We start from the raw sequence: 22,644 nt of genomic DNA on the forward strand, positions 1-22,644 counted from the left end.
GGACAATAAACCCCCAAAACCAATCCCCTTTTCACTCACGGGCGAGGAGCGCCGCTCGAGTCCCCGGGATCCGGCCCATCGCTCGAGCCACCGAGCAGCAGAGGCCGCAGCAGCAGCGGCAGCCGGACCTGAGCAGTGGGAGAGCACAGCGTCCCCTCCTCCGCCCGCGACAGGTGTACTGGAAGAAGTTGTCTCCAGAAGAGAGGGTGGAGTTTCTGGCGGCATATCTGACTGGAGAACTTCAGAAGGCATACTTTGAACTGGCACTTAAGGATACTAAGTAGTACAATAAACTCAAGGCAGAGATTACGGCTCAGCGTAACCCTTGCAGTCAGGGTACGGCAAGTGCATCAGTGGGGCTATCACAGGACAAACCTCCCTGAATACAAATGTTTGATCTCTTGCACTTGGTGTTTAAATGGCTGCAGCCAAAGACTTGTTCCCGAGCCCAAATAATGCAGAGGGTGTTAAGAATTAGTTCATCCACTAACTGAAGAGGCCGGTTCAATGCTGGGTGGCCCAGGAAGATTCCCAGAACGCAAACGCAGATGAACTGGTAGGCCTGGTGAGAGGTACCTGGCAGTCAAAAATTCCCTGGGGAGTCAAGGGTATTTAAGGTCATTTCACTGTGGTTCCCAAAGGGGATCTGACGCCCAAAAGAAGAGACCAGATTCTCACTTGCGATGTCTGCAAAGTTCTGGGAGGGGTCAGAGCTGGCTTTGAGGGGTACATCTCAGGAGATTATCTTTTGGAGGTGTTGTGCCTTGTATAGCATGGAGCAGCACTGTACCTACCTGTCATACCTTGCTTGCAGTGCTATTCCTCATCCTGGCAAGGAGCCTCAGGCATGCCAGGTATCTGTAAACAGGGTGAAAGTGACTGAACTTCTAGACTCCAAGAGTTTGGTGAACCTGATAAAGGCCACATGTGCCAGTCCCTGGAAAGGTGGTAAGTGTCAGGTGTGGTCATGGAGATTGCAAAAACTTTCATGTTGCCCAAGCTGACATTGGCACAGATGACGGTCCTGTGTCCTGTGGCCCATAAAGTATGTGTGTGTGTGTGGGGGGGGGGGGGGGGAAGGGGGTCAAAAAGTTGTCACACCCTGTAATTGTTGAATATGATTGTCCTTTATTTTGAGACCTATGGGGGAATGCGGGACTGCCTGGCAACTTGGTTGACAATCAGGGTACAGTGATAAAATCCTCATCACATGCAGTGGCCAATGAGCTTCAATTGTCAATACTGTCTGGCGACAAGGGGGAGGGAGCATCTCCTGAAACTGTTATTCATGAGCTGGAGTTGTCTAGAGAAAATTTTGGAACCACTCATCATGGGGACTTCGGTCAAAAAAATACTCGGAGAAAATTAGGGAGGATAAATGTGGTTCCTCAGGAGCCAGAAATCAGAGTTTAGGATCTGCATTTTTCTACTCACAATAATCAGTTATGCTGAAAGACCAAGGTAACAGGCCCTGCCAATGAGCGCCTCCTCAAAACACAATCCAGAGAGTATGGTCGGTTCACTTGTTTCAAAACTGGGGATAAGTTGCGGGTACTAAAGCCCACAAGATCCTCGCCAAGTGTCAGGGAGCCTATGAAGTGGTTGAAAAAGTTGTTGAGGGCATCTATAAAGTTATAAACCAACCACGGAAAAGGAAGACCTACCATGTACGTCATATTGGCTTGGTCAAGCCTTGGCGAGATGGGGTCATGGTTGGGTGGTTGACTTGGGCAGAGGGGGTGGTATGTAAGATGGTAGCTGGACATGTCCTGGATGGAGTGTGTCACCAAGGAGCCTAGCCTTTGCAATGTAGAACCTGGAAAAGCAGGCTTCAACACATATGATACTGAGAGGTGTTTTTAATGGGCTCAAATGTTGGGTCTGATTTTTAGGAACTGCCAAAGATCTGGGTGGGACTGACCTTTCCCATACCTCCATTCCAGGTTCTGATGGGATTATTTAAGGCAGGTCAGCTGCCTTGGTTAGCAGGGGCGTAACTACCGCGGTCGCAGCGGTTGCGATTGCGACCGGGCCCGGGAGGTTAGGGGCCCACGGCTGCCCAGCAGATCAGCAGCCAGCTCCTTTCTGTGAGAGAAGCTGTGCTGTTCTGCCGCAGACTACACAGCGCGGCGGCCGCTATATGACCCGGTTGCCGCCGCTGACACCGGGCCCCCGTGCCTGTTGTCAGCAGTGGCGTCACCGCGCTACCGTCACTCACCGCTCTCCCGTCACCTACCGCGTTCCCGTCACCGAGCTCGGCTTTGATATTGCATAGAGCGGCCGGCGCCGATCTATGCATTATCAGTCTTCCCCGCCGTGCCTGCGCAGTGACGTCACTCCTGTGCGCCTGCTGTGTGTGGTGAGAGCACAGAGCGCAGGAGGACACTGACCAGAGCCACGGGGGAACGAGGACAGAAGTGAGGATGGGCAGCGGTGAAACAAGTAGAGGTGAGGACAGAACTACAGTGGAAGGAGAAGAGAGGTGAGTACTTGTTTTTTTTTTTTTTTATAAATCAGTGAGTACACGGGCAGGCAGGCTGCAGGACACATGGAGTCCTTGGGGGGGCCCTGGCTGCATGACACGTGGAGTCCTTGGGGGGCCCTGGCTGCAGGACACATGGAGTCCTTGGGGTGGGGAGGCTGGCTGCATGACTCATGGAGGCCCTGGGGGGCTTACTGCATGACATATTGAGGCCCTGGGGGGGCTGGCTGCATGATATATGGAGGTCTATAGGGTTGCATGATACATGGAGGTCTATGGGGCTGCATTGTACATGGAGGTCTATGGGGCTGCATAATAAACATGAAGGACACCTTATACATGGACTATATGGGTATATGGGTGCATTATACATGGAGTATGGGGCTGCATAATACAATATGGAGGTTTATGGGGCTGCATTGTAATACATATAGGACTATGGGGGCTACATTATAATATATGGAGGACTATGGAGTCTATTTTTATACATGGAGGACTATGGGGGTGCATTATAAAACGTGGAGGACAATGGTGCAGTATAATATATGTAATAATATAATATATATATAACTATGGGGTGAATTATAATACATGGAGGACTATGGGAAATGTATTATAATACATGGAGGACTATGGAGGTACATTCTAATATATGAAGGGTTATGTGGGACCCTTTATACTATATGGAAGGCTATGTGGGGGCCATTATAGTATTTGGAGAACTATATACGAGGGGGGACAAAGATACAATCAGGGGATGGGAATGTTTTGTGCTGAAGAAAAAAGGCTCTTTCCCTCAGCACCGAGCTTTCCCATGCTCTGCTGTACATCTCTCAACACCCAGCTTTCCCATGCTCTGATATGGGAAAGCTGGGTGCTGAGGGAATGATGTATAGCAGAGCATGGGAAAGCTGGGTGCCGAGGACAAGATGGATATCAGAACATAGGAAAGCTGTGTTCTGATACAGGGATTTCAGATCGTGGGAAACCTGGGTGCTATTGGTAAGAGCCAAGTGTCAGCATCATTATCCTGTACCTCGAGTGTCAGTGTCATTATCCCGTACCCTAAGTGTCGGTGTACCCTAAGTGTCGGTGTATGTGGAGGGGGGGGCCCCGGTCCAAATTTTGCACCAGGGCCCATCAAACTCTAGTTACGCCACTGGTGGTTAGTATCTGAGACTAGAGGTGAAAACATCTCTAGTAATTGTGTTTGTAAGTAAGAGGTGAAAGACCTCTTAAAGTTGAACTCTTTGAAAGGAGTTGAGAGATAGTTGGGCATATAAGCTGTTTGCTTTCCTTTTCATGGAGATTTATGGACTATAATAAATCTACTTGTTTTGCACCAAGCAACTTCATGCCTGTGCTTACTGCAACTGCTGCCAAAGTATGGGAATCCCTGCAGTGGAGAGGTGATATCTTGTTGAGGCTGGAATGCCCCTGGTTCTACCCTGACCACAAGAATGCAGCCAGGAGGAACAGAATGGAATGACAGGTCGCACATGCGCGTCGCTTGCTGCTCTATTCAAGTTTATGACTCTGAGGTAGACAGTTACTGGATAGATGATAGATTATATCAGTGTCAGTGACTCCCATGATCACTAAAATGTATCGCAATTTCACCTCTGATTCTATCTTGACCACAAGATTGATCCAGGAGGAGATAATTGGAGCTAAGGTTGTGCATGCGCCCTGTCTCTCAATTCGAGTCTCTGACACTGGAGATATCAAAAAGGAATTTAATTGTTTAGGTTATCTTGCGAGGACACTAATAAACAGTAGCCAAAATATATTTTAGGGTTGCAGCAGACCTGTCTCTCAACAGGGTCAGAGGCTGGTATGATTACCTGTACACAGCTCTATCTGGATTATGATAAATGAATACATAGCATGTGCAGCCCCCTAGGCCTTGTACTTATGACCGCTTACTTTTTAGTCAGTCCAAACCATCCCATGGTGGATCGACTTTGTAATTTTCAGACACTAGATGAATCATTCAGTAGATATTTAGACTACACTATATTTATGTTAAATGTGTAATCCCACTTTAAAGCCCCCGCTATGTGACTGCAGGCAATATCAAGGAACATCATGTTAAATAGACATCATCATTTTGAATACTAATGCAGATTCCTGAGAGACTTGTTAGGCCTGGCTACAGTCTAGCAAACACAGACGCACAATCGGCTTGTATGCCCAGACGCATTTTACCACAGTTGGTGGCCCTCTTTCTTTTTTTTGTATAAAGAAGCAGTTCTAAGAGCACAATTCTGGAACTGCTTCTATGAAAAATCATACCCATGATATATACAAAGAAGTCACTGCGAGCTCCCAGGTAAACATTGCCAAAAGCAACACAAAACCCACAAAAGATGTGTTGTGAGTTAAAGCTGTGTTTGTCACGATTCCTCTGTGCAGAGCATCTTGCCTTTGGAGATGCTCTGCTGTACTTTTCTGAGTTACTGAGCTAGCAGCCTGATTGATGGCACAGGATTCCATGTTTTGACTGATTTCTCAGGTGTTCCACCATCCTGGTAATGGCTTATTCTTCTTTACTGAGCATGCTCAGTGTAAGGGGTGCTTTACACGCTGCAACACCGCTAGCATTTGCTAGCGATGTCGAGCGCGATTGCACCCGCCCATGTCGCGTGGCCGATATGTGGTGATCGCTGCCGTAGCGAACATTATCGCTACGGCAGCGTCACATGCACATACCTGCTCTGCGACGTCGCTGTGACCGGCGAACTGCCTCCTTTCTAAGGGGGCGGTTCGTTCAGCGTCACAGCAGCGTCACTGAACCGCCGCCCAATAGAAAAGGAGGGGAGGAGATGAGCGACCGGAACATGCCGCCCACCTCCATCCTTCCTCCTTTTCCCGTGGATGCAGGTAAGGAGATGTTTGTCGTTCCAGCGGCGTCACACATAGCGATGTGTGCTGCCGCAGGAACGACAAACAACATCGTATCTGCAGCAGCACCGATATTATGGAAATGAACGACGTGTCAACGAGCAACGATTTTGCACGTTTTTGCGCTCGTTGATCGTCGCTCATTTGTGTCACACGCTGCGATGTCGCTACCGGCGCCGGATGTGTGTCACTAACGTCGTGACCCCGACGATATATCGGCAGCGATGTCGCAGCGTGTAAAGCACCCCTTAGTGTTCTGATCTTTGTTTTCTGACCCCGGACTTTTATTGGACTCCTCTCTGACCGCTCCCTGTACCTGTCGTGACCTCCTGCCTTTTGACCTCGGACCGTTACCTAACCACGTCTTTGATTTCTCCCTGAAGCTATTACGTGCTCTCGGATTGTGACCTGACTATGCCTCTGTTTACTACTTGTGCTCATACTTGTTCTCCCGTTACCAGACCTTGGTTTTCCTGACTACTCTTCACTCCATACTACCCGTAAGTAGTGATTGGCATTACACTATCTCTATCATCTTTCACATCTTTTGCTAATAAAAACTTGAATGCATTTAATTCTGGTCAGTGTGTACCGCCCCCATGCCAGCAGCCGAGCTGCTCGGATCCGGATCCACGGTGGCTCGAGGGGTCTCCGGGCCCGGGGGTCGTGCGGCCACTCAAATGAAGGGGGTATTTACAGGGAGATGTATTAGCGTTCGTGACGCCACCCATGGTATGTGGTAATTAGGAGTACCACCACTGCAGTTGGGAGTACCCGGGGCTGATGGAATAGGGCAGCCAGGTATTATGACCCTCCACGGGTAGGGGGGATACCCCGGGGCTTGGTGATGGTGGGGGAGTGCAGTTGGGTGCAAAGGGGTCACTTTCATACTCACGCAGTACATTAAGCTGACACCGACAACCGGATAAACCAAAGTTCTGGATACCGCTGCTGCTGAGGGGAGCTTAGTTCGGGTCCCGTCCCCAATGGTGCTGCCTGGTGATCCGTGACCTGCCTCCTGGCACTAAGTTTACTTCTCTGTTGGTCCCGGTAGCATGGAACTTGCTGGGTCCCGCTCCCCACTATGGCAAAGTGTGGGAGCTTGCTCTCAGGGTTCACGCTTGGGATTTTCTGGACCGTTTTTAGTGGAAAGTCCTATCCCCCTTGTTGCGCTAGTACCCCGATTTTGGAGCGGGTGGAGAGCGGATCTTGAAGGCTCCGTTCTCATCGGGTAAATTGTCAGGTTGCCTGAAGCTACTCCCTGACCTAGGGTCCACGTAGCCCGTCCACCCCGTACCCTGTACCAAGGGTCCACATACCACGCACCCCGTTGTGCCCTGGTCCAGTCGTGCCCTGGTTCTCATCCATGTCCTGTACGTGTTTTTCACGGAGCCATAGACTTCCATAGGCCCTTGCCATCCATGCTGACACTAACAAATGGACATGTCTCCTTGTGGATCACTTATACGCATGATCGGTGTGAAAATCAACGCATATTTTATTCTATGTGTGTGAACATGTCTCCTATACGTGTGAAAATGGACACTACATGTACCAGAGACACAGACATGTGAAGGAGGTTTCAGAGACAGTAATCGTAAGCACTGAATATAGTACATGTGAAAAGTCCAAATATGCAGAAATGGAAACATTTTAGATAAAAATATACACAATCTCAACTTTATAAACACATAAGATAAAATGTTACTGGTTGGTCGAACCAGCAAATGCATAGAAATTCGGAAATATACTAAGTAGTGAAAAACCTTCTAGAAATTGTAAAGAACCAGCAAAAACATCTGCATCTACTTAAGACACGTCCTCCACCCACATATCACATAGTACACGTGCACAATGTGTATCAATCATGGCCACATCATACCAGATACAATGAAGACATACCATGCATTGAGGACATTGGATCTATTGTCTGGTCAACTATTTTATTAGAACTTTCTAAGGTCCTCCAAGAAAAAATACATCCTACAAGGAAAGGCTGGGCTAGATTGTGAAGTTAGGGTGGGTAGGGGGGATATTTAGGAAGGTTTAACTCACTCTGTCTATGATGTCCAGGTCTTTTTGTCGCAATGTTCTTTGCTTCACCTTTTGGTTGTCAGGCTCCGATTCAGAAGGAAGGAGAAGACATGATGTGACCAGAAGAGCAGCCCAAAGTGATAACATCTTGGAAGAAGATGGAAAGAAGAAAGGGAAGTTTTGCAGGAGCGGGATAAGAAGTGTGCAGCAGTGAATGGAGGTAGTGAGGGCTGCAGCTGAATCACACACTGTCTGCTTCTACTGAAGGACTGTGTTATTACATCTCTGACTGGCCGGTCCCTGGGGGGAAAGAGGAATTTTCAACTCCTGAATCTTAATTTCTCACCACAGAGAACGCATGAAATACTGAGGACCAACAAACCTTGTATTGTCATTAAATAGCATTGCTTCCCCCAAAAGAAATACATCTAAAAGTTTTGTTTTTTTTTCATAAAGGTTCAAAGCAAACTTTCTTGTAAAGAGATGACTGAAGTACCATGTATATATTTGTAAAAACAGCTACGACTCAATATGTAATCTAACCCATCAACGAACACTCAATGGCGAAGAGGAAAAAAAGAGCAAGACGGTGGCGCTGTAGGAGGCAGGAGACAATCTATATAGAGATGATCATACTGGTGGTGGTAACAAACAAATTGTAGGCGCTCACCTCCGATAACTGCGTTATAAGTGAGAAGGGACCTCCTGGAACCAGGTAAAGCTCTTTTAGGAAAACGCCGGCGGTGAAGTTCCTTAAGGCTTCGACAGCGGTTTTACAGACGTTTCTGTCGCCAGCGTCTTTCACTCTATATTTTGTAGTATAGTGAGCTGAAATCTTTTGAGTAGTAGCCGCCAGAAGAATGAGCATGTCACTTCTTTTAACTAGTCCAGGGTTTCCCAAGGGACACAAGACGGAACATGGACGAACACTAAGGCGCAAAATAGGGTCTTATCTGGTAAAAAGTGAATGAAAGAGAAAGAGGTACGCTCACCTTTTCCGGTTGTGTGACACCCAACAAGACATGTGCTTAAAGTGAACCCATCACCAGATTTGTCCCCTATAAACTGCGACCACCACCAGTCAGCCCTTATATACAGTATTCTAGAATTCTGCATATAAGAGTCCAGTCCGCACTGTATAAGACAAAAACATGATTTATTATACTTACACGCGGGGTGATACGGTCTGATGGGCATCTCTGGTCTTAGTTTGGCACCACCTCTCCTACGTCCATTACCGTCTTCCTTCCTAGCTCTGTGTGGATGACACATCGTATGTCATCCACACAGAGGCCTCCATAGCGCTCCAGCACACTTGCATTTCTCTCTGCCCTGCTGAGGGCAGAGCAAAGCATTGTAGTGCGCATGCATGAGTGTTCTTTGACGTTTCCTAGCGCCTGCGCATTACAGTACATGTGTTGCCTGCAGCAGACAGAAGGGCACATGCGCTGGAGCGCAATGGAGTCCTCTGTGTGGAAGACGTAGGACGGTCATCCATATGGAGCAGGGAAGAAGGACGGCAATCACAAAAAGAGAAGAGATGCCGGACTAAGACCAGTGAGGTCCATTTGACTGTACCGCTCCCTAAGTGAGGATAATAAAGGTGTTTTTAACGTTATACAGAGTGGCCTGAGCACTTATATACAGTGTTGTAAAATGCTGTATACAGTGTGTCCACCCATATCCTGTCCACCGCCATTAACTTGAGAACGGTGGCAGCTATAGGCATAGAAGTAGTGTCTAGGTATAGTAAAGTAGCCATGTTCTACGCAATGAAACCCTCTATTGTGCCAATTGGTGGAAAACAACGGACAGAGACAGATGGACAGAGACAGACAAACAGACAGACCGACAGACAGAGAAAGACAGACACAGACAGAGACAGACACACAGAGACAGAGACACACAGAGACAGACAAACAGACTCAGGGAATGTCATAGACTATGTTTGAATGGGAAAATTTAACCCCGCGCTTTACAGTTACTCTCCAAAAATCCTGCCTCGTCTCCGTTAAAGTCAATGGAGCTGCGAGCTATTAGGTTATTAATAGGTGCTGTCATTGGTTGCTATAGGAACAAAATAAATTGTTAGTATAAGAAGCATATGTGTGAGGTAATAAGATGTCGGTGGGGAGACGGGTAGAGACAGAAAGAGACAGAGAGAGACATACAGTCAAAGAGACAGACAGAGGCAGACAGACACAGATAGACAGGGAAAGACACAGGCAGACAGGGAAAAAGACAGACAGAGAGACAGACAGGGAAAGAGACAGCCAAACAGTGAAAGAGACAGACAGAGAGACAGACAGGGAAAGAGACAGCCAGACAGGGAAAGAGACAGACAGAGAGACAGAGAAAGACAGACATGGAAAGAGACAGACAGAGTCTGTCGTTTGTGGAAGGGGATCCGGGTATGGGGTGGTTGTGGACCTGAAGGGGAGGTAAATTGAGGTACTTAGTGAAGCCTCTACAATACTGCAGTCATGGCCGAATCCGACTTTGGGGTCAGCAAATGCAGCTGTAAGACATGTAAGAAGTCACTTGACCCCTACATCCCCCCTTACATACGACCCTGATGACACTGTAATTTTTCACTTGATTTACCGAATTTTAAGATGATCTAAAGACAATAATTTTCCTTGATTCCTGATAAGTAAAACTATGGCATTGACTGAGAGTGTACTTAGTTCTTCTCATGCCTGTATGACAACAGTCTCAACTCTGCTGGGATTGTCTCTGACACATGTGGTGTCCTGGTCCAAAACTGAAACAAACCCTACCCATGAATTGACAGTACCTGTGCGGTTGGTACCTATGCATTGGTAGACAGATGAGAGATAAATACTTACATTTGCCAGAATTCCGCATTTTTCAACAATTCTAACAAACTTTCTAAATTTCCCTTCAATGGTTCCTGTATTAATGATGGAGCATGACTGAGCCCTCTCACTCTGGTGGACCAGTCAAAACTAAGTTACATTAACTTGAATGGGACCTATGTAAACTGTCTTTTACAAGCATGGAAATATATGGATTAATGCAGCAGGAGACTATCATGTAAGGAGCGGAAGTCCTGATAACTCCTTTGATGACCAAAAGGCTGGAAAACCAGATCTGGGAACATGTGTGAATTGCTGAAATCTGTTGTGTATACTAGAAGTCGTTTTTTTTCCTTTGAATTACATCTGTTTCTTCAGAAAATAGATATTTTTTTACAGTGCATGTTATATAGTGGAACCAATGGGAGAAGTTCCTGATACATGGCAGATGTCCATGGGATGTGTTGCATTATATCTCACATCTCCGCACAGCACGAGAACATCTGTCACGAGGCAAAGGCAGGATATTGAACGCTCATATGGAGGAAGAACGGTTTTATTCAGCGACAAATCATATATATGAATATCATTTTCACGTTTTTTAAATATCAGTTTCAAAAGGTTGTCCAGGATTCCAAAAAAAAAGTTTCCTTAATTAAAGGGAACCTGTCACTTGTAAAACATTATCAAACTGCAGATATAGGGTTAATCTGTAGGTTACTACTGTTTGAAACCTGCTAGGTGCCTGCACATTGAGTTTTAAGGCTTTGTGCGCACTAGAAATGTGAAGTTTCTCAAGAAAATTTCTTGAGAAACTTCTGGGAGTGAAAGATTTCCGGACCTCCGGAAAAAATCCGCACCAAATCCGCATGTGGATTTGCCGCGAATTTGCCGCGATTTTCCCGCGGCTGGTTCCCTGCGGATTTTGCAGGCTGTATTGCCGAAATCCGCTGGGTACCTGCAGAAAAGAATTGACATGCTCATTTTCTCAAGAAATTTTCTCGAGAAATTCTTCTCAAGGAAATTTCTTGAGAAAAATCCGCACAGTGCGCACAGCTATTTTTTTTCTCATAGAATTTGCTGGGAAATGTCTGCACAAAGATTGCAGACATTTCTCAAGAAATTTCCGCGGCAAATCCGCGGGCAAAATGCACTAGTGCGCACAGAGCCTAATACTTCCATGCGGGTTCAGTCACGGGTGTGGTGCCAAAGTGGGTTCAGTCACCGCTCTGTGTATGGAGATCACTGGCTGTAACCGCCCCCCTGCACTGACTGGCAGCTACTCAGCATTAGACCCTTCGGTCAGTCAGTGCGGAAGGCGGTTACAGCTGCTGCTCTCTATACGCAGAGCGGTGATTGACCCCGCACCGACGTCGTCCCTGTGACTGAAAACGGAACGCTGCTGGGAGGATTAATGCTCTTTTCCTCCCGACAGCAGGGTTCAATGTGCAGGCACCAGGCAGGTTTCATACACTATTAACCTGCAGATTAACACTATATCTGAGGGTTAATAGCTGTTTAACACATGACAGGTTCCTTGTAAGTGGTTGGGACTACTGTGATACCAGACACAATCCATGGACAAGTCTGGCGCTGTTTTTTTGTTTGATTGTTTAGAGCATCTTTTTTATGATTCTATAATTAAGTTTCTGATTTTTGGCGTCTGTCTGCTGAGACTCCCATTAACGTGAGAGGAGGGCTCTTGAGTCTCCCATTTTAATGAAGTGGGCAGACAGCCACAGCTCTCACGTCTTGTTAATTACTCATACATACGAAGTTAGGGAGAAAGAAGACAGCGGGCAGCGGTAATTGGGTGCGGGGCTTCGAGACGTCACAACCTCATTTGAGCCCCAGAAATGCGTTAGCACCAAGGGTGTGGCACCGACACAGGGGGTGAGCATTGCCTTTTTTATTTTAATGAGGCCAAACATGAGGAATAAGAAGGGGTTGTCCCACTAGTGGAAAACCACTTTAATAAGGCTTTCGTGGACAGCCACTTCATCTAGTAGGTCCCCGAGGAACCCTGGCCTTCACCCTTTAACCCCTGTAATCTAGACTCACACAAGGCCCCCTGGCTTGAGTTCACAGAAAACAAACAAAAAAATACTTATCAGCCACTCCACCACAATCTGCAATTCCTGGTATAGAAAAGGGGATGCAGGGATCAGAGTCCAGCTGGTCACCAGAAGAAGCAATCCAAAAAAATCCAAGAAAAATCCAGCAATCCCAAACAATAAAAAATTCCAAAACTTTATTTCACATTTTAAAATTCCATGGTTAGAACTCCATTAAAAAGGAAACAGATGACGCGTTTCGGATCCAACAGATCCAGATGAGTAATAATCTGTTGGAGCCGAAACGCGTCAACTGTTTCCCTTTTAATGGAGTCCTAACCATCGAATTTTAAAATGTGAAATAAGTTTTGGAATTTTTTGTCATTTGGGATTGCTGGATTTTTCTTGGATTTTCTTGGTTTGGGTTCACAGAGAAGTAGCTGGTCTGTGAAGAGAGCTAACAGAAAAGGGTATAAAAATCAGAGAGGTCAAAATCATCAGACGGAACAAAGGTCAAAAAGGTCAGCAACTATGTAACAAACAGTTTTCGGGGCAGCAGCAGTAGTATAGGGACAGGACTAGGGTCAGGTATAACCTATAACTGGCATTTTTAGCAGAGAAGATATGGGTGTATACAGTGTAAAGCTCCGGCCAGGGCTCACAACAGGGAGATAATGTGAAAGCCATGTGAAGAATTAGCCCTCTAGCTCTCTACCAGGATAGCACCACAGGTCCCAGACTGCTAAACAGAACTCCGGCATTGTTACCCTGTATCGTCCGCAAGGTGCAGCGCCACCCCGCGATAGAGGCTGAAGCAGCGAGTACAGGAGTGGATATTACATGTTGCAATTATTTACAAAGCATTTACTATACCTCCAGACAGGATCACTTATTCAGAACTGGCACGTTCATTTTCCCTGAGTGTACAGCATCAGATTTCTCCTGTAGTGTCTGCAGCTCCTATACAGACCTATACAGTACAGACCAAAAGTTTGGATACACCTTCTCATTCAAAGAGTTTTCTTTATTTTCAGGACTCTGAAAATTGTAGATTCACATTGAAGGCATCAAAACTATGAAGTAAAACATGTGGAATGAAATACTTAAAAAAGTGTGAAACAACCGAAAATATGTCTTATATTCTAGGTTCTTCAAAGTAGCCACCTTTTGCTTTCATTACTACTTTGCACCCTCTTGGCATTCTGTTGATGAGCTTCAAGAGGTAGTCACCGGAAATGGTTTTCCAACAGTCTTGAAGGAGTTCCCAGCGATGCTTAGCACTTCTTGGCACTTTTGCCTTCACTCTGCAGACCAGTTCACCCCAAACCATCTCGATTGGGTTCAGGTCTGGTGACTGTGGAGGCCACGTCATCTGGCGTAGCACCCCATCACTCTCCTTCTTAGTCAAATAGCCCTTACACAGCCTGGAGGTGTGTTTGGGGTCATTGTCCTGTTGAAAAATAAATGATGGTCCAACTAAACGCAAACCGGATGGAATAGCATGCCGCTGCAAGATGCTGTGGTAGCCATGCTGGTTCAGTATGACTTCATTTTTGAATAAATCCCCAACAGTGTCACAATGTAGAGTCCAGCCGTTCACCTTTTCTACAAAGACACGGTGGTTGGATAAAAAGATCTCAAATTTGGACTCATCAGACCAAAGCACAGATTTCCACTGGTCTAATGTCCATTCCTTGTGTTCTTTAGCCCAAACAAGTGTCTTCTGCTTGTTGCCTGCCCTTAGCAGTGGTTTCCTAACAGCCATTTTACCATGGCCTGCTGCACAAAGTCTCCTCTTAACAGTTGTTCTAGAGATGAGAAGATGTGTCCAAACTTCTGTCTGCTTGTCTGTTTCTGTCTGTCTGTCTGTTCCTGTCTGTCTGTCTCTTTCTGTCTCTGTGTCTGTCTCTTTGTGTCTGTTTATCCCTTTCCCTATCTGTCTCTGTCTGTGTGTCTGTCTCTATCCATGTCTGTCAGTCTGTCTCTATCTGTGTCTGTCTCTTTCCCTGTCGCTTTCCTTGTCTGTTTCTTTCACTGTCTTTTTCCTTGTCTCTGTCTCTTTCCCTGCTTTTATCTCTTTCCCTGTCTCTTTCCTTGTCTCTGTCCTTGTCTCTTTCCCTTTCTGTCTGTCTCTCTGTTTGTCTCTTTTTCTGTCTGCCTGTCTCTTTTCCTGTCTGTCTGTGTCTGTCTGCCTCTGTGTGTCTCTTTGATTGTCTGTCTCTCTCTGTCTTTTTCCCTGTCTGTCTCTCTTTCCCTGTCTCCCTCTCTCTGTTTCTCTGTCTTTGTTTCTTTTTGTCTGTCTCTATCCGTCTCCCCACTGACACCTTATTACTTCACACATAAACTTCTTACACTAACAATTTATTTTGTTCCTATAGCAACCAATCACAGCTCCTATTAATAGCCTATAGCGCCCACCTCCATTCACTTTAATGGAGACCAGAGAACCAAAGGACTAAACGTGCATAAGAAGATCATAATAAATTCAAATCACAACCTTAATTGATGCATATAAAAGACAATTTTATTGTACAATATATAAAAACAGGTTGGATTTCCAAAAATATATAAATGTATACAGTATTTTATAGAACATAGGGAAAATGAGGACAGGAAAATGTAGCACATTCACCCATGCATGTAAAGTAAGACAGGCTGAAGATAAAGCACCCCATGGGACTAAGGTAAATCATGTATCAAGGTAACATACCATGGGAAAAGACAGGGTAAGCCAGTCTGGCTGGATAGATGGAAGTTCAGAAGTGAAACAGCAAAAAGTCTCCAGATCTAAAGCTGGTGTCACACATAACGACGACGACAACGACGTCGCTGCTACGTCACCATTTTCTGTGACGTTGCAGCGACGTCCCGTCGCTGTCGCTGTGTGTGACATCCAGCAACGACCTGGCCCCTGCTGTGAGGTCGCCGGTCGTTGCTGAATGTCCAGCTTCATTTTTTGGTCGTCACTCTCCCGCTGTGACACACACATCGCTGTGTGTGACAGCGAGAGAGCGACGAAATGAAGCGATCAGGAGCCGGCACTGGCAGCTGCGGTAAGCTGTAACCAGCGTAAACATCAGGTAACCAAGGGAAGACCTTTCCCTGGTTACCCGATGTTTACGCTGGTTACCAGCCTCCGCTCTTGCTGCCAGTGCCGGCTCCTGCACTGTGACATGTAGCTGCAGCACACATCGGGTTAATTAACCCGATGTGTGCTGCAGGAGAGCAAGGAGCCAGCGCTAAGCGCGGCTCCCTGCTCTCTGAACTGTGACATGTAGCTGCAGCACACATCGGGTTAATTAACCCGATGTGTGCTGCAGGAGAGCAAGGAGCCAGCGCTAAGCGCGGCTCCCTGCTCTCTGAACTGTGACATGTAGCTGCAGCACACATCGGGTTAATTAACCCGATGTGTGCTGCAGGAGAGCAAGGAGCCAGCGCTAAGCGCGGCTCCCTGCTCTCTGAACATGTAGCACAGCGACCTTATGATCGCTGCTTCTGCTGTGTTTGACAGCTAAGCAGCGATCATAACAGCGACTTACAAGGTCGCTGTTACGTCACCGAAAATGGTGACGTAACAGCGACGTCGTTGTCGCTGTCGTTTAGTGTGACACCAGCTTAAGTAGCAGGAATCTCCCTATATCATGTCGTATATTGGTGGCTGCATCAGTGTATGCCAACACAAATATATCCGGAGCATTTCACAGCTAATATATATTCAGCCAAATACTGCTTACCCATGAGTCAGACTATGCCAACAGAATCATACAGCGTGTGCCCCTACGCGTCTCGCCTCAAGCTTCATAAGGGGGAGTGAACAAAAAAGAATGCCAGTAAAGGGTGCCTAGAAAGGTGGAGTTTTTGAATCAAGCCATGAGTGCTGATAGGTCAAAGAACATGTCAGTCTTGTTCAGGTCACGGCACACGTGTCCACAGCCCTACCCCCGGGTCGCACCACATCCGGCTCTCCAGCGGTGACACACAATTTTTTCACGTTCAGGGATAAATTCTTCTTACAGAGACGGGGGACCGCGATGGGGGCGGCCTGTGCGCCCTCCTACGCTAACCTCTTCCTGGGGTACTGGGAGAGGGAGGTGTTTGGAGGTGACGCGCAGGCTGATGCCCCCGTCCAATTGTGGATAAGATATATTGATGACGTGCTGATTCTGTGGGGGGGGGGACCTCAATTGAGTTGGAAAATTACATCTGCTCCCTCAATCAGAATCAGTACGGCATTAAAATTACCCATAAATGCCATGCTATGGAGATTGATTTCCTGGACGTGAAACTGATTGTGCATCCGGACCGTTCGCTACAAGCCGACATGTTCAGAAAGGAGACCTCGACTAATGCTTTGCTCCACGCTACCTCCAATCACCAGGCCTCCACGATACGAGCCATACCTGTAGGACAGTATCTTCGCGCCCGAAGGATCTGCTCGACAGAGCAATATTTTGAAAAACAAGCCACGGATCTTAGAGCTAGATTCCGGGAGCGAGGATACTCACACCGCACCATTAAAAAAGGATATAATCGGGCTAAAAACGCCAGGAGGCCGGAATTGTAGATTGGGGGTAAGAAGAAGGATAAAGAAGAAGGGCTGACTAGGTTCATTACAACCTTTAACAATCAATGGGACGACATCAGAGAAGTGTTAAAGAGACACTGGAATATCTTAAAAACGGACAATGTACTGGGTCCCAAAGTTTCAGATGTACCCCTAATGACGGCAAGAAGGGGGAAAAATTTAAAAGATCACCTGGTACATAGTCATTATACACCTAAAACTCAGTCTCTCTTTGGCATACCAAGGACTAACTTTGGTTCGTTTCCCAGCGGGTCATGTCTAGCATGTCGTAACATGACACGGGCTGACACTTTCATGTCATCGGATGGGGGTAGGACATTCGAGGTGAGACACTATATCTCTTGCCGTACCTCGAATGTCATATACTATGCCAGATGTACATGCCACCTCATTTACGTTGGACTCACATCACGTGAGTTCCGTAGACGTATTAGAGAGCATGTTGGGGACATTATGGCGGCCCGTGAAGAAACAAATATTCATCTTTTAAAGACTATTCCCCGCCATTTTAAAACGCACCATGGCTGCAATCCTGATGAACTTAAGTTCATGGGGATCGATGTCATACATTTAGGAATACGAGGTGGTGATTATAAGAAGGCCCTGGCGAAACGTGAATGCGAGTGGATCGTGCGACTTGATACAGTCTCACCTAAAGGACTAAATGAGAAGCTTAGTTTCTCACCCTTTTTATAGAGATTCATTGTCCACTCGCGTCCCTTTCGTCGGGGTATGTTTATATGCCCTCAGGCCTTTATATGGCGGATGAGCTCTCTGTAGCTGTTTATATTTCTATTAATCGGATATTTGCTGTCTCTATTTGTAACCGGTGTTTTTATTCTATTCCTTCCCTTCATGTTTGTTTTCTTTTGTGTGCACTGTTTTTAATTGTTTCTCTTTTGGATTTTTATAGGTCCTTTTCATTACAGTTTGCCATGTGAGTGGTCTCTCGTTTCACCAATTGTTTATCCTTGGAATCAAGCCAAGTTCTTTCCCAACATACATGATGTTCGGTCATTATCCAGCGCCAAGAGTGTCAACATCGGCGTACAAGCTGTGGGGTTACAATTAACATGCCTTGCTGTCACCGGATGATATGTATATGATTTTTCCTTTTTCTTGTTTCGGATATCAGTGCATGCAGGTGTACATGCGTGCATATACATATCTTGCTTACATGTTCTCCCTTTTATGTGTGGTCCCTTGTTTATAATGCATATACATTAGTTTTCATTTCCCCTCTTATTTTGGTTTTCTCCTTTTCTCTGACTTTGGCACGATATCGATCCCCCTGGATATGACTCGAACAGCGGTCCTCTTTTCACCTTCCCCCCCCCCTCCCCTCCCCTCCTTTTTTTCGCCTTCTTTTTGAAATACTGAGTGTGGCTGGCACTGGTTGCCTGGCCATTGTTGTTATGGTATGGAGGTTGAAATATATGGTCTGTACTTTGACTTAGGGACACAGTGAGTCATTTTTTACTGGCATATTTTTGGCCAACTTCTTTGCAATATATGATTCTACTGTTTATAATGCAATGGATTATACAGATGTGCACATGTGTCCCATTGTATGGGCAACCTTTGTCGGGTTCATTGATGTGTGTATGGGTACAGTGGTATATTTGAGGGGACACGGGGATCTTTTTATCTCTCTTACTATTTTTACTAGTTCTATGGATGCAGGGTTTTTTGTACACATGCATTCTGAGGGATGTATGCATATATGTGTAGATTTTAATGATCCAACACATGAATATGTATCATGTATGTACCCTTTGTATGTATACATGTATGTATACGCCAGAATGATCTGCTGTGTGCGACCCATATGTATTAATCCTCACCAATTACATGCTTCTCCCCCTTCTATCTTATCTTTCCCTATTCTCCGTATGTTTCCTCCCTTGTTTTCACAGCTTGAGCTGCGGGTGTTGCGTAGTGCGCATGCGCACACTCGCGCTCTTGTCTTTCACATCTGATGGTGATGTTCAGGGCGCGCGCCTCCACTCTCCTCCCCCTTGCGTTCGCTCCCGATGGCCTCCTTAACGCTGACACCTTGCGTCACCGCTGGAGAGCCGGATGTGGTGCGACCCGGGGGTAGGGCTGTGGACACGTGCGCCGTGACCTGAACAAGACTGACATGTTCTTTGACCTATCAGCACTCATGGCTTGATTCAAAAACTCCACCTTTCTAGGCACCCTTTACTGGCATTCTTTTTTGTTCACTCCCCCTTATGAAGCTTGAGGCGAGACGCGTAGGGGCACACGCTGTATGATTCTGTTGGCATAGTCTGACTCATGGGTAAGCAGTATTTGGCTGAATATATATTAGCTGTGAAATGCTCCGGATATATTTGTGTTGGCATACACTGATGCAGCCACCAATATACGACATGATATAGGGAGATTCCTGCTACTTAGATCTGGAGACTTTTTGCTGTTTCACTTCTGAACTTCCATCTATCCAGCCAAACTGGCTTACCCTGTCTTTTCCCATGGTATGTTACCTTGATACATGATTTACCTTAGTCCCATGGGGTGCTTTATCTTCAGCCTGTCTTACTTTACATGCATGGGTGAATGTGCTACATTTTCCTGTCCTCATTTTCCCTATGTTCTATAAAATACTGTATACATTTATATATTTTTGGAAATCCAACCTGTTTTTATATATTGTACAATAAAATTGTCTTTTATATGCATCAATTAAGGTTGTGATTTGAATTTATTATGATCTTCTTATGCACGTTTAGTCCTTTGGTTCTCTGGTTTTCAATATATATGTCAAGGACGTGCTTCAGCGGCCGCATGATAGCCGCATATGTGTTTCCACGACAGCGGATTCTTCTATTAAACACTTTAATGGAGGCAGGTTTTTTGGAGAGTAACTGTAAAGCGCGGGGTTTAATTTTCAGGTCAAAACATAGTCTATGACATTCCCTGAGTCACAGGCGTCTGTGCAAAATTTCGTGTTTGTAAATGCGACAGTGCGGATTCCTTTAGCGGACATACATACACACACACACACACACACACACACATACACACACACAAACATACATACACTCAGCTTTATATATTAGATATATTCCAACTGTCTTTTCTTTCCTGAAAAGTGCTGAAATACACTGAAATCCGGTCTGATTATTTTTTTTTAAATCAGATCTTTTTTTATTAAATTATTAGGGATCAATACAGAGAGTATTTCACTTTTCGAAGAGACATGTCATGCATTTCTTTAGGGATTGAATAGATGGGTGGGGTAGACAGTAATGATAGGGCTTACATTTATGTTGCCTGTACTCTACAGTTATTTTTCTTTTATAGAAGTTGTAATACAAAACTTATCCATAAAACCACATCCCTATCAGATAACATACAATGAAATCATGCATCTGGCCACCTACGAAAGAGTAATTCCACTTTTCCTCTTTTCACTGGATTGATATAGGCATTTTTTTATTTTGGTGACCATTATTACAGGATTGGAAATATTATTACAGGATGGAAATCATTATTACAGGGTTGGGGACATTATTATAGGATTGAGGCCATAATTACTATATAGGGCTAATTGTAAAACAATATTACTTTATGGGGCCGATTTGAAGGACAAAAAAAAGGAAAAAAAAAATTCTAAATAAAATTTGAAAAGGTAACGGAAATATATTTGTCCATGGAAAATGCTGAATTATGTAAAAACTGATGTAAAAAAAGAAGACCTGTACCATAACCCATATGATAAACACCACTAAAAATTATAAAGATCAGGCAAAAAAAAAAAGATAAACAAAAAGTCATATAGAAAATTAAAGGGGTATTCCTATCTCCAAGATCCTATCGCAATATGTAGTAGGTGTAATAATAATAATAATAATAATAATAAAAAAAAAAAAATACCTCCAAATAGAAATGTAGTATAGTTCTTCTGATTCAATCTGTCGCTTACCTCATGTGCAGGGCATTGCAGGACCTTAGGTATCCATGGTTACGACCACTAGCAACTAACTGGTCATGACCATAGATACTAAGGTCCTGCAATGCCCTGCACATGAGGTAAGAGATATAGTTAATCAGGAGAACTATACTACATTTCTAACTGGTATTTGATAATATTATTATACCTACTACATATTAGAATAGGATCTTAGAGATGGGAATAACCCTTTAAAGGGGTTGTCCACTACTTTAACATTGAAGGTATATCCTTAGGCGGGCTTTGCACATTACAACATCGCAGGTGCGACATCGTACTGTGTAAAGCCTAGATGATACGATTAACGAGCGCAAAATCGTCGTAATCGTATCATCGGTGCAGCGTCGGCGTAATCCCTAATTACGCTGACGCGACGGTCCGATGTTGTTCCTCGCTCCTGCGACAGCACACATCGCTGTGTGTGAAGCCGCAGGAGCGAGGAACATCTCCTACCGGCCTCACTGCGGCTTCCGTAGGATATGCGGAAGGAAGGAGGTGGGCGGGATGTTTACATCCTGCCTATCTCCGCCGCTATTGGCCGCCTGCCGTGTGACGTCGCTATGACGCCGCACGACCCGCCCCCTTAGGAAGGAGGCGGGTCGCCGGCCACAGCGACGGTCGCAGGGCAGGTGAGTGCGTGTGAAGCTGGCGTAGCGATAATTTTCGCTACGCCAGCTATCACACGATATCGTACCTGCGACGGGGGCGGGGACTATCGCGTGCGACATCGCAGCATCGGCTTGCGATGTCGCTACGTGCAAAGCCCGCCTTAGGATAGGTCATCAATGTCTGATCGGCCAGGGTCCAACATCCTGCACCTCCGCTAATCATCTGTTCTCGGTCCCGGTGGCAGCAACATGCAGCCGGAAATGCTCAGTTTCGAAGCTGCTCCGTCTTCTGATAGTGGCCGCGGCCAGGTACTGCACATCTGCCTCCCATTCCTCCCATAAAAAGCAGCTTTTAACTTGCATACTCAAAAATATGCTGAAAACAATAAATAAAAAACCGCAGCAAAAACGCAACATGTGAACATAGCCTAAAAGTGCCTGTAAAATATTTAAAAAATTGCTTAAAGTTAGTTACCCTTTAGGAAATGTGCACACAACATATTTTCCATACAGAACATGCAAAAGAATGAACATTTGCATTTCTATGGAAAAAAACGACTTGCTGTGCATATACATTCAGGCTTTGAAGGATTTCTTTAACATTTTAACAGCTTGATGTATTCAAACTCACTAAAACAAGTGACAAGTCCATCTGGCTGCTATGTAAGCCGAGGACAGCATTCTGCAAGGGTTAACACAGAGAATTCAGGGATGTCTGTCTTGTCACAGTCCATCTGTTGTTTATTTGCTATGTTTGTTTAACCCTAGAAAGCATACCTGGGGCCTCGCAGGCCTGCTAGGTTACTTGTTTTCTATTGTAGATTTCTATGGTTGCGCGTTCTAGGGTTAAACAACTGAATACTTATCATTGCTCAGACTACAATGTCATGCGCACGAAAGTCCGGCACGCCCCCACCTCTGATTGGCACCTCACTGTCAAGGTACAATGTCTATAGCGAGCCGGGTGTGTTCAGGACAGCTCTCTCAGCTGTGCTACATGGCTAAAGCTAAAAATTCTGCTTGTGTCAGAATGGCTGCAGCCAGTAATCTAAGTGATACATCATTGGATTCAGGATCTCTTTACCTACATCACGCTGCTCTCAAACAAGAAAGCAAAAACCTGCTGACATATTCCCTTTTAGAGATGTCTTATGCGCACAAGTTGTTTTTGTTTTTTTTGAG

General features: G+C 45.5%; 1 protein-coding gene across 2 annotated transcripts in view; it reads right to left on the minus strand.

Moving 5' to 3' along the window:
* CTHRC1 (collagen triple helix repeat containing 1) overlaps window positions 1–22,644 on the minus strand; it is a 94,830-nt gene that overhangs the window by 71,604 nt on the left and 582 nt on the right. The window contains exon 1 of one of the 2 annotated variants that reach the window (XM_075316219.1): window positions 7,442–7,695. The exons of the other annotated variant lie outside the window; for it this stretch is intronic. Coding sequence (XP_075172334.1) covers window positions 7,442–7,567 — 126 coding nt within the window. The 5' untranslated portion in view covers window positions 7,568–7,695. Of the gene's footprint in view, window positions 1–7,441; window positions 7,696–22,644 lie in introns of those variants that run through there. 2 annotated transcript variants of the gene reach the window in all.

The sequence above is a fragment of the Anomaloglossus baeobatrachus genome, chromosome 6 (genome assembly GCF_048569485.1).
Source record: "Anomaloglossus baeobatrachus isolate aAnoBae1 chromosome 6, aAnoBae1.hap1, whole genome shotgun sequence".
NCBI classification, from domain to species: Eukaryota; Metazoa; Chordata; class Amphibia; order Anura; family Aromobatidae; genus Anomaloglossus; species Anomaloglossus baeobatrachus.